General features: G+C 51.0%; 1 protein-coding gene across 2 annotated transcripts in view; it reads left to right on the forward strand.

The window, feature by feature from the left end:
- Positions 1-18,476, forward strand: part of LTBP2 (latent transforming growth factor beta binding protein 2) — a gene marked incomplete at its 5' end in the record, with an annotated part of 72,828 nt that overhangs the window by 15,933 nt on the left and 38,419 nt on the right. For both annotated transcript variants that reach the window (XM_082318469.1, XM_082318470.1), the window contains one exon: positions 17,618-17,799. In XM_082318469.1, the coding sequence (XP_082174595.1) occupies positions 17,618-17,799 (182 nt within the window). The remainder of the gene's footprint in view (positions 1-17,617; positions 17,800-18,476) is intronic.

The following is an 18,476-nucleotide window of genomic DNA, read 5'->3' on the forward strand; positions in this document are numbered from 1 at the left end:
GTTTGTTTTTTTAAAAAATCACCTCCACTTTTCTGTAAGAGTCCATTGATACAGGAGCAAAGTGTTAGACTGCACCACCCCTAAAGGCCGATGTTCTTGCTGCTACTCACCCAGTTGCTGGGCCAGAAAGACTGGTTCTGTTGGTAGCCACCACAGCAGAGAATTTGCACGTGGCTTCCAGCAGAAGTCCCTCAGTCATAGTCAAGAAGACATTACAACAAATTACAGATGCCTAACAAGGATGTAACTTCAGTTTCTCCTTTTCTTCTCTGAGCTGTTTTGACTTTGTCAGCATCACTTAGAGCTGTCTGAGGAGAGAGCAGATCGGCCTTTGTTTTTCTGTATTTCTGCAGGTTGTATTTAAAGTGTCTGTTGCACTTAAAGTAGCTGTTGCCTTTCTGTCTCTTCTGAAGCAGAGGCAATGCATGGGCTGGAGACATTTCTAGACACTTACTCTTGGCCGTCTACAGTTTTGGAGGGGCTCAAATGACTGACGAGGAATTGACTGACATGAAGTAGTTCACTGAAGCCAGCATGTCTTGGTGCCCAACTGAAAGAGTATCTGATGGGAACCAAATTCAGGCAAGACAGAGGTGATGCTGGCAGGGAGAGGTGGCCAAGCCCCTGTCATCGCTGCCCCGAGAGAGGCTTGGTGCCCGAGCGAGCATGCAGCCCTCGCACGTGCCTGCAATCCTAGTCATTGCTGACAAGTTTCCCCCCAGTGATGACCTCCTCCTACCCCTCCGTGCCACTGCTGTGTGTGCAAGGACTGGAGGGGAGGGAGAGCAGTGCCCTTGGAGATACAGCACCTGTTGAAGGCTTTCCCAGTAAGGAACATGACCTCAGGCTCTGTGCAGAGGACGGGGGGCTGTGCAGGCACTGGCAGAGCATTCCTGTCCAGGCAGTCAGACAGAGTGTCTAGCGATCGCTGAGCTGGGATTGCTGAATGCTCGGCTGCCTGCCGTACCTTAAATCCTCTGGCGCTGTCCCAAGGAAATAGGACTCCATTAAGGACTGTGCTGTGCCTTTCCACCTTCCCTCCCCATGGAGACCATAGGACATCGCCTTATCCCACAAGATTCGGCAAGAGTATTTGACATTTGTCCTTTGTGATGGCCACAGGTAGGACCCCGGGACACGGCCACCACTGTCTGCCTTCTGGAGTGGTCCTGTGCTGTGCCTTTCCTGCCTGAGCGATGTGTAGCGGTGCTGTGCAGGCAGGTGTGGGGCTGCCTGCACCCTGGCATTGGTCTGCATCGAAACGCCACACTTCAGCCCCTGGGCGTTTTCCCGTACAATTCAGTTGCTTTGGTTTTGTCCATGGACCATATAACATATGGCATACAACCGGCATGACCTAAAAGCCTTACTGCTGTTAAATGGGTTGTTTCCCAAATATTTTTGAGTGTTGCCTTCAGCCTGCCAACTTCTGGGCTAGCTGTGGAGCCTGTAAGAATGAATGTCTGCAGCCGAAGGCTCGCTCCTGCTGCTGTTGCACCCGGCCGTGCCCTCCCACTGCTTCCCTTGCACTGGTGTTGGTGCTCATCAGGCCCCTGGGCAAGTTGGCTCAACAAAAAAATAACACAGCAAAATTAAGGATAATTTTCTGCCACTTCAGTGAACTAAATTGAAAGATAACATGAGGACCAGAAGAATTGGACAGAATTGTAAGGCTAGCATTGCAGGGGGAGGAAAGGGGTGGACTCCCATTTTGGTGGAAGCCATTTATTAGGTTGGTCATTTGTCTCATGAAACCTTGCTCTCAGACTTGTTTGAACTCGGAGCCTGCTTCTTGCAGTTTCAACATCATCTATTTCTGTGCTACCACTAAAGTAATTTCTGTGCTTCTGCATCAGGCTTTCTCCATACAGTTGGGCTGTAGCAGCAAAAGCAAGGAACATATTGGCCTTCGCAGAAGTAGGTAGATCTTGCTCATATTTGCAAGTACGAGGATTGATTCTTAGGCACTGCAAACTTGGGGTCACCTTCACTGGAGTTCAGTTCACTGTCAAGTTTGAGAGGAACAGCTTGGGTTTTTCATGGTGTCCTCTTGGATAAGGATGGGTTGTGCTGGTGGGACACTGACTTTTTCTAGTGAGCCTGCCATGCTCCCACAGCAGCTGGCCTGCTTGTCTGATTTGTTGATAAGGAAGAGGTAGAAGAAGCTCTTGGGTTTCTCAGAGGACACTGGTGGTTCCAGGTCAGTGGTTGTGAGAAGACTGTGAGATCCAGGACAAATGACCAGTCCCCAACCTCCCTGGACATTCGCATTGCTAACAAGGAGAAGTTGCGCAAGAGTGGGAACTTATAGACCTCTAAGCCTCATCTTGCTGTGCCAAGACAGGACATCAATCCTCACATGAGTGAATTTGCTTTCTCCTTTAGTTTATTGGTGTGTATATTGGCTTTATTTGTGTTTGTTTGTACGGAGGTAGCAATCAGAAGCTCTGAAGTCATGCACTAGAACAATGCTGTATTAGATGTATAAGCATGGAACAAAACCCGTGAATCCTCCCCAGAGACCTGCTCGCTAAGCAGAGATGGGGTTGATTTTGATTTCAGCGTGTTCTGAAGTGAATCTTCAGAGAGAGTTAGGAGAGCAGCCTCCTAGGTTATTGAGGAACTGATTTCTTATCCTCAGCTATTTGGACTTGCTGCTTATGATGACTGCCACTTCGCTGTGGAGAGTGGCCTGCTCTGGAGGTAGAAACTCTTTGGGAGTCTGGAGGAGCCTGTAAAGCCTTGGTGAAAAGTATGATGAGGCAGCTGCCTGTTTTTATGGCCCTGTTTCAGACAAATGTGCTCAGGCTCTCCAGAGTTCATGCCTGGAAGCAGAAGCAGTGATGCCTTCTGCGGCTTCCCTGCCAGGAGAGCCCAGGAAGCACGACTGTGACAGCAGGAGATAAGTTACCGTCAGTCTTCTGCCCTCAGCCCTGGTGAGAAGTAGCAGCTCCTTGACCAACAGGGTTGTACGGGTCATACGCAACTGGTTGTACTGGTAGGTTTGTATTTGCACCTGGCAGGTGTGAAGGTTAGCAAATGGATCTGTGGGCATTCCAGTGTAGCTGTCATAGATCCATTTCTGGGCATGCTGGCAGTCCTGGGAAGATGGGGATGTGGACGTCAGCCTGAGCATTGTGCTGAGCACAGGTGTCAGTGCTGCCATGTTACACATAGCCATCGGTGCCTCTGTTTGGAGGGGTACCAGGGAAGAATCACTGCATCCTTGGTGTGCCCATATGGTGCATGTTATCTCTTCTTCCTGGGACTAAAGAAGAAGACATAGCCAGCCTTATCTGAGCTCAGCCCTTGCCCAGGGGAAGACATGGCTAGGATAAGGGCAGCTCTGGGTTTACTTTGCTGACACCAGAGCTGGTGATGCTCAAGCTTTCATCCCTTAAAATACAGGCTGAGCAATGAGTACCACTTCCCAAGTCCCTTCAGCAGGCCATGGCTCAGCGGAGGTTTAGAGCCGGGCCTGCGGGGGCTTGTTAGCTGCTGCAGAAGCTGGGAGGCCCCGGCGCTGTGCTGCTTGGAACAGGGAGTGCTCTGGAGAGTAAAATCCTGGGGGTGTTAGAGGCCCTGCCGTCATGGACTAGCTGCAAATCCTCCCTCCTCTTGATCTCAGCCTGAATCTCTGCCCGGAGAAGCAAAGCCCCGATGGATGATTGTGCGGGTGGAGCTGCACCTCAGCCCAAAAGCCGAGCTAAATGGAAACAGCTTTGTTTTCCTAAGGCTGGAGTATCAGCAGAATTAATTTAGCAGGGAGTGGAAAGGGGTTGCGCCCCTGCCCCTCACCATCGGGATGGGCAGCCAGCTGCCTCTGGCTCCGGGCAGTGTGCGAGGAGGGTCCTGCCACTGCCACCCAAGAAGGTCCCTCCTGCAGGAATGCCGGGCATAAATCTGTAACCACCATCTACGCAAGGGAGCCGTGCTGCCCAGATGGGATGTGTGTGCTGGACAACGGCTGCCTGGGAAGCAAGACATCCTTCCTCTTCACAGAAAAGCAGAGATGCCTGGGACCTGCAAAGCATTTTCCCAGCAACCCCGGCAAGGGAAAAGGACATAGCTGTGGTATAAGGTGCTGAGACACTGTGCAGACAGCTTAATGCGGCTAAGCTCTTGAGGGCAGGGAGCTTCCTCTGAGAGGACTCTGTTTAGGCAAGGCAGTTGCTGGGAGTTGCCTGGTGTTTTCAGGATGGAAAAGGAAGGAGGCTTAGTTGTGACATGCCCGCCCCACTGACTCCTGATCTCAGAGCCTCCTCTCCAGCACCCTGGAGGAGACATCTCCTCCCTTCCTGACGAGAGGAAGGGCTATATGCAGCCCTTGAGGAGTTGTGGCAAGCACTCCTGGCCTGGGGACAGTGGGAACCTGATGCCAGCAGGGAGGCTCTCCAAAATCTCTATTCTCTCTCCTGGAAGTGAAGGATGAGAACAGCCGGGAGCAAGCAGAAGGCAGGATCTTGGGTGTGCGGCAGAGGTTGCTGGATGGAGAAAGTGTATTTCCCCCCTTTTGAAAATTGGATGAAACCAGCTCCTGTTCTGGTGGCAGTCAAATGTCTAGCATGGTCCTTTGCAGAGGAGAGCAGGACCCATGGGTGGACGTAAAGCCCTTCACCCTGGGGTGGCCACTCAAAACATGACATTGAGAACTGTGGCTTGGCAAAATCAGCTTGATTAGCTTGTTGTCATTGAGGACTGGCAGATAAAACGAAAGTTCATTTCAAGATCACTTGCTTTTTAAAGATGCTGCTCCAAACAGAGACAGATTTGTCTTAATTGTTAAAGCAGGATCTGGAGCCTCCTGTCTTGCCAGCTTTAAACTTTCCACGTTTATGAGGAAAAGGGGAGCTTTCTTACTGCCTTACTTGGGTTGCTGCTGAGTGTCCAGGACTGTTTGCCCACGATACGTGTAGTGCTAGGAGGAGGTCTGTACTAGCCACGCACCTACTGATCACACCTCCTGCTCTTCTGCTCACTTATGACTGTCACTCACTTTGCATTTACAAGGGTTACAATTTATTAATACCCAAACAACAGAGAAAATAGAAGCTCACCCTGGCTGAGAAGCCCCTCTGTGTAAGTGCATTCCCATGGCATGGGCTGTGGCAGGTTTCCTACTTTGCTTGGGATGGGACCAGCCCAGGAGATCCATAGTGTGTGACTCTGAATTCCTGGCGTAAAACACTGGTGCCAACCTTGCCTTCTGCCACTGCAGCGTGTTTATGCATATTTTCCTAGTGCAGATAAGCCCTAATTGAATCTTTCTAAGGTGCTTCCCTTTGGCAATGTAGTTTTCTCAAAGTGGCCCAGCATTTAGGTTCCTTGATCCAGAGCCATCTTTAATAGATATCTGAGACCTTGTTAAAAAATTGAAACTGAAAAGCCAGTGCCAGTCCATGTGAGAATATGTTAAAAGAGATTCCACTCAGGGCAATGTGATCTCCATAAGCTCCAGATCTCGGCCCCTCTCCTGCTTTGACATAGTTGAAAGCCTTTGGCAAGCTGGCTGGGAAGCCTAAAGGAAAAACTCAAGCTACCCAAGAGGAGCGTAAATGTAATTTTTCTTATATAAAAATACTTCTATTTTTAAATTACATGATATACCTTCTCTAGCCTGGCACCAGATACCGTTGCTCTACTTTCTAGTGTTTTAAAGCTGTCAGCACCATTCTGGTTTATGTGTTTTATGTATTTACTTTCTAGGGGGTTGCATATGCTTCAGAGCAGCAGGAGGATAGCTTGCTTTTCAGGCTCCTTTTAAATTCCAAATATGGTCTTTACATTAGGCCTGGTTCTTCTACACCTCCTTAGGAGCCATTCCTATAGCTTAATTCAGCCTCTAGGCTTTGGGAGAAAACGTTCAAATGCACTTTTCCTTCTAACTGAAAGAAAAATGCTGCTACTGTCAGCTTAGTCTGAGACTACATGCAAGAGAGCAGGGTGCAGGGCAAATGCATTGTACATGTGGTAGGTGAGGTAGTACAGAAAATCCGGTTTATAGGCTATTTTATATACTATATATATATCATTTGGGACATTTATGACAATACAATTTATATAGCAGTTGTATAAAAAAGAAAAATGTTAGAAGAGTGCTAAGACCACATGATCAAATGCCGGAGAGCTTTTCCCTAATGCCTGAATTAGGATTGTCATCCAGTTTGCTTTCAGCTCCCTTGTACATATGGACTACACTGCAGTTTCTCATACCTGATCATCTGCTGCCTTATTTGGTTTAAGCTGGTACTTAAGGAAAATCAAAGCTGTTCTCTTTGGTTTTGAGTGTTTTCCATAAATCACCAACTGCTGGCAGGACACAAGGGATGAATTGAAGCTGATTTGGTACAAGGAGTGGTTGAAACAGAGATGTAGAGGTCTCCATATAAAATATGCTCGTTCTCTCCTTTCTTCAGAAGCACCTTGAGAAGTGCTGCCCTGAGTGCCTGGTGCTGGATGGGATTGGTACCCAGCTCTCTGCACCAACCCATTTTTGTCTTACTTGTGTGGAGGCTCTCTTCAGGGACCTGCAGAAACTAAACATACAGGCAGGAACTAAGAAGAGATTCAGGCTGGAAAAATATTATCTGTTACAGCTGAAGGAAAAAAATCCTCCATGGGAGGAAGAAATCTGGAAGAAGGAGAGGCTGAGATTTTGCAGAGTAGGAGTGAACAGCAAATTAGGCAGCAGAGAGTAATGCAGTGTGGCCGCGTATGAGAGACTGGCGGCGCTTAGGACTTTGGAGGCAAAAGACCCAAGTCGCATGGACTTTTTTCCTGCGCAGCCTGGGGTCCTGCACTGAGTCAAGGTATTCTTTATTGCCAGAAAAGATCTTGACAAATTGGAAGGAATTCTGAGGACTACAAAAGGAGGGAGGGAGGGAGCCAAGGGGAATGGTTAACAGACCCACATCTGCAAAACTGAGCCAAATGCTGGCCTTGGAGGATGGGGAGCATACTCTGAGGCTGAGGCTATCTGGAGGGGGCAGACAGGGTGTATTAGGTTGCCTGTAGCCTTGGCAGGGTGGCCGTGCTAATTTTTCAGCTATGAGGCTTTCTACAACAGCAAAGTGCCAAACTCTTCCAGGGATATAATGACAGGTTGATAACGACACTGGAGCTCTGCCTTCTCCATCGCTTTGGAGCTGCTCTGCTGAGGAGCTGGAGCTCAGGCACTGCCAAGGCAGGCGCAGCCTTTCTGCCTGCTCCGGGGCCCTTCCCACCAGGGATGCCATGAGACTTGCTCCTCCCTGCTGGTCCTTGGTGTGGATATCGAAGGCCATGTGGGAGAGGTGTGAGAGAAGATTTGTGGTCATGGTACCCCTGGAAGCACTGGCTTTGCCACCAGGCATCATGCATACGTGGCCAGGAGTACTCCTGGTCCCCAGCCAGGCTCTAGTCTTCTGGCTACTGAGCAGCTGGAGGGATGGAGCCAGTGCAGAACGGTACAGATCAAAATCACCAGGACGCTCGTACCCCGATCCCTTGCAGGGCCGAGACTTCGAGAGTGAGCAGCAAAATGTCACATCCCAACACAGCTCTCATGGCTGGAGTGCTGCAGGTGAGGGAATCCTGTGTGTGGCAGGGGGTGGAGAGATGTGAGGAGACTTAACTACATCGAGCTAATAGATCCAAAGGCCAGGCACCCTGCTGGTTGTTCAACCATTATTTTAGATTAAAATATGTCTTAGATCCATAGTGTTCCCAGGATGAGTGGGAGACTTCCTAGCACCTCCTGCTGTAGATGAAGAGCCTCCTCTTCTCCAGATGAGAGGACTACACACATCTCCTCTCCACACTGTTGCTCCCATGCCCTCTGTGTGTGTTTAACCACAAGCTCTTCACCCCACTCACATACCTAGGATGAGAGAGGCTTTGCCTGCCCTCTCCGTGTCCCATGTAAAGTGGGGGGCAGGCAGCTGGCTCCCCCCACTCCCCAGGGTGCGTGTGGGCGCGAGGATGAATAGGCTAAAGTGTTTTTTCAGGGCTTTGAAGTTGGCAGCCTGGTGGAGGGGGTGAGTGCTGCTAGTCAACAAGATGGAAATGAAACTCAAGAGTGCTTGTTTTCTCCCTGCTATACGGGGGAGACGAGTGACCTCCCTGTGGCTGGCAGTGAGCTTTTCTCTGGCGAACGCCTCTGCAGCATGTTTCATTAGACAGGGGCCGGGTCCTCAACTCACAGCTGTTGTGTCTTGTGGAGACAGAGGGCCCTTTGGGCTGGAGATCTTGGTGTGCTTGTGGGCACAAGGGCAGGTTGATATGTTGTCCTCTCCTCTTGCGTGCCTCTGCCCTAAATACAGGTCCTTCCCCTGCCAGGCAGGACCCGGCTGCTCACTGTACTGAGGGGCACAGAGAGGAGGAGAGGGGCAGTGGAAGCACTGCCATGGCTGGTGGTGGTGGCTGAACCCTCTGCGGGGTGGTCATGTTGCATGGCGGACAACCCAGCTCTCCAACTGTGCCAGCATCTTATGCCCAGTTTTGTAATGGTGCAAAAACTGTGGCCGTGGGGTGATGTCTGCAGTAAGATGGTGGCACTGATGGAGACCTTCATGTGATGGCAGCTGGTAGGACACTTCTGGATGGGTCTCTTCTCACCAAGGCGTGAGAGCAGCTGCATGACTGTGTCTGGCCGCAGTGCCGTGCCTGTTGGTGGTGCTGCTGAACACCAGCCCTGCATGCAGGCAGGGGAGCCAACTGGAGCAGCTTTCTCACCGCTTCAGCCCAAAGGAGCATGCGGCTGAGCTGGTGAGAGGAGGGCTGCCCAGCCGCCCATCTCGCCTGCCACTCACTGCACACGCCACAGGCCAGCCAGGGCGGCTCTGCCAGAGGGGTGGTAGCTCGCCTGGCTTCCCTCTCCCTCTAAATCCCTGTTTTAGTCTATGGAGTGCGCAAGGTTTGGCCCAGATGTGGCATTTGTAATCGAGTAGCCTGGCCTGGTTCCTCTGCTGGCTTCACTTGAAGCTCAGAGCAGTTGCAGGCTGCATTTTGATTTTTCTGGGAGGCATTGGCCTGCACTTCAACTCTGGAGACAGGCAGATTGCAGACAGCTCTTCATCATGCTTGGCATTTGGAAATCACGGTTCTGGCCACTTTCTGGGTCAGCACTAAGGTCTGATGAGACCAGGAGCATGATCTGCTACTCCCGGTGACAGCCTGGTGTCGTGCTCTTGCACAGGGCATGTTTTTCTGCAGCCTCGCTGGGCCAGGCAGGTGCTGTTCCCATGCTTGGAGAGCTGGACTGCTTCCAGGGAGTCAGTTGCTCACTCCCTAATACACGAGAGCAAAGAAGAGCACTCGCAGAGTGGCAGGTGGCACGTGTGGCAAGGGAAGGGCATTTAATGTCAGCGGAGAGCTGTGCGGAGACGTGTGGGCAGTCACTTTGGCTAAGGAGCAAATTAGACCCCCAGAGACTGGTTAAAGAGAACCTGTTCACTGTCTATGTTCTTATAGAGGTTCACTTATGTGGTGTCTGGCAACTCCTGAGCAGATAAAAATAGCATTCACAGCCCATCTCCTTTGTCCTCTTTGTTCTCATGCACTACACAGCAGGCTGGGAGCCAGCTCGGGTGGCCCTACAGCACCGACACTGCTTTGGGGGCCAGAGGAAGAAAGATGCCAGGGTGGTGGTGGTGGAGGGACTGAGCTTGGTGGCGTGGGGCAGACACCTGGTGCCTTTGCTGTCCCATGGACTTGCACATGCGTTGCTGTGGTTTGTAGTGAGGGATCCAGAGAAATCTCGGCCAGCTGCTGGTGCATTATGTCAAGCAGAGCAGGGATCTGGAGTTACCAATGCAAGATGGCACAGGAGAGAGCCCAAAACAAGAGCCACGTGGGCTCTGTGAAGCCCCTTGCTAGCCGTGGTGAGGGATGGTGGTGGCACCTGGGTCCTGGACTGACAGGACTCCTGGGCATGTGCCAGCAGCACTGGGCGCGTGTGTGGCAGGGAGCCTGACCCTCATTCCTGCCTGTGCAGCCCCGCTTTGGCAGTGCTCTTTGAGCCCAAGGCAAAGGGTGTTGTCAGTGGCACCTCTGCCACAGTTCTTGGCCACTGAGGTGGCAGGTGAACATGCAAGGGGAAACCCTGGTAGCTGAGGTAGGCACTAGGGTTGCCACTCGCCTTGATGTCCCTGTGACGGTCCAGGTGCCTGTGTCTGATGTGCCATCTGGCATGAGATCTGGCTGCAGGTGACTGTGAATCAGGCACGAGGGCACCCAGATGGTCGTTCCTGTGGCCTTCGTGGTACACAGGTCCTGCTTGGCTCAGCTGGGAAGGTCTCCTGCCTGGGGGAGGCTGGTGGCTGCTTCTCCTGGCCAGGAGAACTTCTCTTGCCTTCCACCAGACCCTAGGGATCAGGGGCCTTTGGGCTTCAGTGTCTCTCTCACTTGCATGGGGGTACCAGGGCTGAAGGCAGCCACAGGAGGGACAGTGGGAAGCCTGAAGTGGGCAGGTTTCAGCGGTATCTCTGCTGCTCATGGGGATAATAAACTGAGCCAGGATTTATGGACATAATGTGGGTGGGCTTGAAGTCAGGTGCCTTGTATGGTGTGGTTTCCCCCCCTCCTCCCCGAGTCCTAACAGAGCTGTCTTCCTTGTCAGCATGTTTGTGAGCTAATTGATAATAAACTTGAGTGCTGTCGAAGCGATGCCTCCCCTGTGCTCCAGGGCCCAGAGCCTGAGCCATGAATCCCGTCTGCCTGCTGAGGAACCTGTTTGGAGTCCAAGAAAGGGGAAGTTTCTGGTCTGCGGTCAATTTGCTGCTTTCCAAGGCTGGCTGCTTCTCTCTCCCCCTGTAGACACAGACGCTGGTGTTGAGGCTGCCCATTCTTCTGCGATGCTTTAGTGGAAAATCAGCAACTGCTGAGCATTACAAAGGGGGAAGTGAATCACTGATTTTGGTCCCCGTGGCCCCAAGCAGGGAGGGCACCTAGCCAAAGGGACAGGCGGACGGACAAGACAGACACCGAGTATATTGTTCGGTGTTTAAAAACCAGGGGAGAACCCGCCTGTTATCCTGGCAGGTTATCAGGGGCTGAGCGTGACTCGGCCTCCATCCTGGGTGAGCCTTCTCGCCTTGGAGCCGTGCGCGCAGGCTGCGGGCTGGAGGAGCTGGGGTGGGCTTACCAGTGCTGCAGCGGCTCCGCGCCGTGGGACCCGGCTCCCAGCCCCGTGGGCCTCTCTGGGTGGCTGGAGGCAGCAGTCGCGTCCCAGGCAGCAGGCTGGTTGTAGTTGGCAAGATGGAGCTTGTTGAGCTAGGACCCTGGGATGGGGGTTCCTGGACTCTGGGAAGATGGTTGCTTCTCTGAGGGTCTCTTATCTTCAATTTTGTTTTGGCCAGTGCCGTCCCACTCTGTTGTTGCCCTCCTGGGAATTGCTCCTTAGGTCTCTACAGTCTCTATCATCTCTCCCTGATGCTCAGCAGGATGCAGATTTGCTTCCAGCTGTAAGAGTGACTTTCCAATCCTCAGCTGGCCAGCCCTTGCCTTGTCTGGGGTTAGCACCCCTCCCTGCTGACCACACTGTCCAGGATTCACTCTCTCCAAAGTGCCTTGGGCCATCCGCCCTGCTATGGTCAGTCAGGCTTTGGCTGGGGAGAGGGTGAGGCAGGCTGGATGAAAAGACAGTAATACTCTGTGGCACTTGGCTCTGCATTTCCTTTACGCAAACACAAAAAACACCATTTCCCAGCTCGCTAGCCATCTGGCCAAAGTCAACAGTTGGATGAAGAGCGGCCGATAGAAGCTAAATCCAGGAAAGACTGAGGTGTTGCTGCTGGGGAGAGGGAAGTGCTTTGAAGAGTTTGCCACCTTTGCCTCCAGCCCAAGGAGGATGCCTGGCCTTAGGTCACTATGAGAAGCCACAGCTGTATACCCACCTGGATTCCCTGTGGCTTTTGCTTACCCAGAGAACCATGATCATCAAAAGTGATCAGAGATTTAAAAAATCCTTTCTATATACAGTGGGTTAGAAAGACAGTATTGTTTTCTGAACCCCATGATCTCAGTGATTTAGATTTGGTTATTGTGATCCTGTGTACCTAGTCTTGAAATTGCAGGCCTTTAAAAAAAAACTGTGGTTGACTCAGAAAACAGCGGTCCTCATGCTCGTCTGTGTGGTTGCTGGGAGCCTGCCAGCTCAGTCTTCTGCTCGCTGTCCTCAGTGGGGTGAGAGATACCACTCACCTCCTCTGGGCAGGGAACAGGCACCTTGCCGGTTCATCTGGGACTGAGCAGGAGAGCCATCATATCTGGGGAATACAACATTTTCGTACCTTCGCTAGCCTGCTATCTCTAAAGTAAATATAGAGCAGAGTATAACCGGTAACAAAACCTGTTTAAAATAAAGCATTTATACACAGACAAAGGTGCAGCGGTAGGTGTGCAGTTCCCTTGCTGAATGTCATACAGGTGTCATTTGCATCCTGCAGGGATGTGTAGCACTAGAAGGTAAGGGACCAGGTCTCCCTCGGTTCTCCTGACTTCTGGCATGTGTCCTCAGGGGCTTATGGGGAGTCCAGGCCCTTGACCTGCAGCTCAGAAGAGGGCATCTACAAGTACTTGTTGGGCAGTTTTGAACTGTTATAGATGCAGGTCACTCTGTCTGCCAGCTCCCTCCCATCCCAAATCTCTTTTACTTTTGATTAGCACCTAATACCTACAGGAGTGAAACTTTTCATGTGCTTGGTGACTGAGGTCTCTCAGCCAGTGACCTTTCAGCCGTCAGCCTGGTAGAGATCAGCAGGAGCACAAACATCCATGCCTCTGGAAGGAGAACGCTGCTCCCTCTACCTTCCCTCCTTGACCTGTGTTTCCCCTGGAAACCTGGTGGCTGCTGTTAGCCGGACACCGCAGAGGTGGGTGCCCCAGGACATCCCAGAGGGAGAGCTGTCCTAGGAGTCTGCCTGCTGTTTCTGCCCCACAGGCTGTGCCTGACACGGAGAAAGCTGTCAGCAGCTCTGACGAATGAAGAGCAGGGAAACCAGCTGCTTGGCAGGCGGTTGCCTGTAAGGGAAGAGACCACTGCCTCTTTGCAGAGATCTGTGCTGGCCATGTGCCTGGCTGGAAGAGTGGAAGTGAGTAATGCCGCAACGGAGGCAGGCTGTACAACTGAATGAATGTGAAGCCCTGCGACTTTAAATGTTCCAGAACGTAGTCCTTGAGGTCTCAACCTCCTCTGCCTCTTCAGTGCCTCTTCCCTGAGCAGGTGGAGGCACGGAAAGTGGTAGCACAAGCTGCCCACTCTGCTGATCTGGAGCTGCCCCATCTGTTTTCCATCCTTGCCCTTGCCCTTAGGACAGCCGCACCAGGGAGAGAACTTACGGCAATGCAGATCCCTGGGAAGTGGACAAACTCCAGCCATATATATTAAGATCCACCAGATGGTTAGGGCTTGCTAGTGCCTTCTGGCCAGGTCTGTACTGATGTGGTGAGCTCAGGTCCTTTCCCTGAGGCCCTTCAAGCAAGCCAGTGCCCATCTGTCCAGTGTGATCTGTCTCTGAAAGTTTGGAGGGGAGAAGCTCTGTTTTGTATTCCCTGACCATGAGCCAGCCACTTGGCGTGACTTGGGGCTGGATTGGGACTGACAAACTGAGATGGAAAGACGCCCTTTGCCATTGATTTCTGTGGCCCAGGGTAGGATGGTGTTACTCAACTCAGTCTACAAGTCCCAGAGCTCATCTGCCTAGAATAGAACCAAATAAACAAATTAATTCAAAGCAAATCTGCCTCTCCCACTGTGACACACGCTGGAATGCTTTGCCAACAGGATCCCAGTAGGATGGCTTTTCCTCAAGTGTTGCAAGCCATGGTGTAATGTTCCTCCTCCGTTTTTCCTTTGTGAAGTTGGCACTGCCCCTCGCAGTAAGCACATGTAATCCACTTTTCTTTGTAACTGAAATGCTAATGATTATTTTATTTAAAGCTAATGATTATTTTATTTTATTTATATGTTCTTTTTTTTTCTTTTTTTTTCCTTTACAAAATCTAATGATCCTGGCAATGACAGGAGTTGTCCGTAAAGCCAAGGGGTGGAATTCCTGCAGGCAGGCAATGGGTAGCACCAAGCCAAGCCCTGCTACTTGCACATAGCATGCCCCCTTCCTCAAGGGTAGGCATGATGTATTTTCAAGCACAAGAGCTGGTATTTCCCTGTCTTGTGCCACCAGTCACCTTCACCCAGCGACTCTTCAAAACTCAGGGCTGAAGTTGCACTCCAGTGACCAGCATTAGGACAGTAAGTGTTGCTGGGCTGGGGAACTCTCACCTCTTTTCCTTGGGGTGCTTCCATCTATGCAGTAAAAGACCTTGGAACCCCAGCCACGTTCACCCGTAGGACTATGCTTGGCGTCTCTCGCCAGAGATCAGAGAACAAATGTGCCTGAACTTCCAGGGCTTGGTAGCTCTCACCTGGCCTCCCTAGAGCTCCATACAGCTTTTTCTTTGTCACTAACGAAACCAGCAGGAGCACACCAGGTAATGAAGCAGTAGGTAACAGGTTCCTTTGCTGGCAGCAGGGCTGGATTAGTAGCTCAGAAATGTGTGGGCAGGTCATGCCTGGCCCCCATGGCCATCAGAGGTGGGTGGTTCTCTGCAGAATCTCGGGAGAGCCTCTGAAAGAGGCTGATAGGGACTGAGGTAGGATGGAAACAAAGCTTGCTTCTCTGCAGTTATTCTGGTTGGCCTTGCTCATTATTGAAAAACAAGCACTGTTTGCTGTCCTCATCTCAGTTTAGATCTTGATTTTAACAAGACAACAAATATTTTTATCAACAGGTAATAATTTCATTATCCGTCTGTGCTCTTTGACAAATCCCACTTGCTCTGTCTCCATCCCTGAATGACCTCTGGCCAGACTCTGCTCCAAACAGCGTATGCATGGGTTACCTGCGCTGCTTCTTCTCCGGACTCCCGTTCATGCCTCCTCCCAGCAGCTCAGCCGCTCATTTTCAAGGTTTTCCTGTGTTAGAAACAATTAGGTAATCAATATCCGGACAGGGGATTTCTGTCTCTGGCATAAAACCGTTCATTCTTGGATTCCTATAGCTCAAGGCCAGAAACTATCAATAGATCAATAGATAATCTAAAATTGACTCCAGGACAGCACAGATTATGCATCTTTATTTAGTTATATTTGCACTGTTCCAGTGATATCTCATTTCCCAGCAGCACACTTTCCTCTCCTGAAGCAATGGTATCGAGAGTTGGGGAATCTACTACTGGGGTGTTTTTTGCAGAAGGAAAACAGCTATACTGCTGTGTGTGGGTGTGATTTCTAGTAGGGAATCATTTGGCTTTGGTTTGCAGATGTTTCGTGGTTTGCCTTTCTTGGTTAGATTACAAGGCTATTTACACCTGGTGTTTTTTTCTTGTGGAGAAACCTGTGCCCTGTAATCAGAGCACCTCTTCATCTTCTTTTTGCTAAATTGAAGAGCTATTGAATACTTTAGGTTTCTTACAGAAAGGCATTTTTACCAGCCCTCAAATTACTTTTGTCATGTTTCTTCTTGTATCCTCTCCAGTTTTTCAACATGTCTTAGATGATGTGACATATTTCACATCAGAACTAGATGTGATATTTTAACATACATACTCCCTGCTGTGATGAGGATGTGTAGGGAGGAAAAAATACCTCCCTGTTCCTGCACTGTTTCACTGCCCTGATGTCAGGGCATTGAACTGACAGTTCATATTTAATTGCTTGTCATTACCCCCGAAATCTTTTCAGAATTGCTGGTTTCCAGGATCATCTCCTTCTATCTGCAGCTGCTGCCTGCATTCCTTCTTCCTAGAAGTGTGATTCTGCATTTGGCTCTGTTAAAATCCCATATTGCTTGGATGGATTTGCCCTCCACAGTGATCCAAACTGCTCTGTGTGATTGCTCTGTTCTCATCACAATACACCACATTGCAAATTTTTGTGTCAGCAGCACACATTATCAATGTCGATCGTATGTTTATTTCGAAATAAAAATATTTATTTCCAGATGAAATCCTTGAATCGTGCCAGGCCTCGTACTGGTCACCCTGGAACCCATCTAATTCCCTCCCCAGCGACAACTGCTTCTTGTGTTCTGTCACGCAGCCAGTTTGTTATTCATTTCACATGTGCCTGATTGACATTGAACTGCCCTGTTTATTTTTTTACTGGAATAGCCTGTCGGTGTGCATGTATGTAATTCTAGCGAATGATGAAAACGGACTCCTTAGACAAGAGTGGTTCTCCATACACCCCGTTGACTTGACCTCACTTCTATATTCCTTTCCTTTAGTTCCCAATTAATTGACCTGTTTGTCGTCTTTTCCATCCTGTTGTTCAGGGCTGATTTTGGGCTCACTGGCTGACAGTTACCTTGTGTATTGCGCTTGACCTGTTTGGATACCAGCACAGCATTAGCTCCCTTTCCATCTCCCCAGATCTTAGCGTTATTCCAAGCTATCCAAGCCAGAGATGTCAGTGAGCCAGAGCTGCTGTCAGCCAACTCTTGTTGGATCATCCAGTCCTGTTGGGTTTAGAAACACCTCTCCTGTGCCGACTGTGACAGGGAAAATGGTGACAACCATAAAGTGGGATGGACCTCTCTGGGCGCTTTGGTGGGACAGCTAGTTTGCCCCAGCCATTCGGTCAGAGACGGAGGTATTGGACAGGGTATGCAGAAGATCTGTCGGTGCTTAAGTTCAGTTGCAGAGGAATCCAAGGCATGGACTTTCAAAAAAATTCAAGGGACTTATGGACAGCCAACCTATTTTGGCCCCTGGTGTACTAAAGCCTTTTTCCTTGCAGGTGGTGCAGGCGAGAGGGAGGGAGACATTTGCTGGTAAGCACAGGACACCCTCTTGGAGGCTTGGTGCTGCCAGTCAGTAAAAAGGAATGGGAGCCAGTGCAGTAGAGCAAGATGTGCTGTTCTGTCAGTTTAATGCAAAGAGCTCTGCCTAGTGGTCTACATGGCTTTATCACAGAGTGTGAGAAGTGTGACCTTGTGAGCTGGATGGCTGCTCCATGTTTAGTCCCCAGAAAACACCAAAAGCCATAAATGCAATTACTGCAGAAAGTTGTAACTGCACTTACAGGAGTGAGTTCTTGGTCATTGTCTCTTGTTTGTGACTCTCGTGGGCCAAGTTTTGTTTATTTGCTTGGCCTGGCTTCTTTCCTGACTGCCTCTCTGGTTTTTCACTGCTCGTTTGGGGCTGGGAAGGCAGGTCCTGAGAAAGCTCCCACCATAAAACCGAACTGATTTGGAGCTGCTTGTGTTTGCTGGGGGAGGGATGGGGCAAGGAGCAGCCCTCGAGCGTGATGGGCAGACAGAGGTGCTGCAAGGCAGCTGGGGTGTCCCTGTGGTGGGGCAGCCTGATGTGACGGTACAGGGAGAGTATCTTGGTGAGCACTATGGCCTGCGAGGCTCAGGGCATGGGGCGCAGTCCCTAGACTGAAATGGTGCCATCGTGATTACTGAAAGCAGGTGAGGAGTGGGACCCTGCTCAGGCAGGCAGAGCTCTGTGTCCAGGTGGTGGCTCAGGCGGCTCGGCGGTGAAGGTTGCCACAGGGCATCCTGGTGGACAGGCACTGTGGGTTGATGCAGTTACCTGTGAGGAGTATCATCGGTTCATTTTTTCTCTTCCACAGGACTCGGAGCAGAATAGGCTCTCCTGTCTCCCCCCAGCACACAGGGCCATCACGGACTGTCCGGCGCTACCCAGCCAGCAATGGCCAACTCACCTCTAATGCACTCCCCAACGGGAATGGACATGAGCAGAGCAGCTCTGGGCCACACGTGGTTTCCCAGGAGCACACCTTGTCTGCAAGGGGTAAGGCCTCCAGGGCTGTCACTCTTTTGGGACTTCTTGTTGGGGTGTCCTGGTGAAGGGCAATGGTGTGACTGGGGATCGCCAAGAAACCCTGGACTCCCAGGACTGTACTGCTGGGTGGGATGGAAAGAGAAGGTCAGCACAGGCGTTGCTGGGCTTGGTGAAGAAAGAGACCCTACCGAAGGAGGACAGATCAGGGGAGCAAAATGCTGATGGCAGGGGAGAGGAGCCAGTGAGATGTGAGAGATGCCTCTCAGAGGTGTTGAACATCGCCCCAGCACTGCTGCCCTGAAGGGGGATTGCCTCAGTCTGTAGGAACGGTGTCTCCCAACTTCCTCCTCAGTCTCAGCAGCCCTTGAGGTCAGATTGTGCAACCAGCGTCTAGTTCTTCCCTTTGGCTGCCCCCTTGGTGCCTTCTGACATGAGCAGGGATCAGGCCAGGCTGCCGGGACGTGCAGTTGCTGAGGCAGAGCCTCAGGAGCTCCCCAGCTGGGACAGATGCAAGTTGTCTTCTGCAGCTTGGCTTCCCCTGAAGCCGTGCTTCCCCAGGGAGGCACCATGTGGCATCTCAGCCCTTATGAGTAGGGCTGTGAGCCTGACTGAAGCTGTAATCTGAAAGTGGGAATTGAAATGGGGGGAGTCGGGGGTGAGCACACCAAGGGGGGCACCCGCAGAAA

The sequence above is a fragment of the Platalea leucorodia genome, assembly GCF_965183815.1.
Source record: "Platalea leucorodia genome assembly, chromosome: 7".
Lineage (NCBI taxonomy): Eukaryota > Metazoa > Chordata > Aves > Pelecaniformes > Threskiornithidae > Platalea > Platalea leucorodia.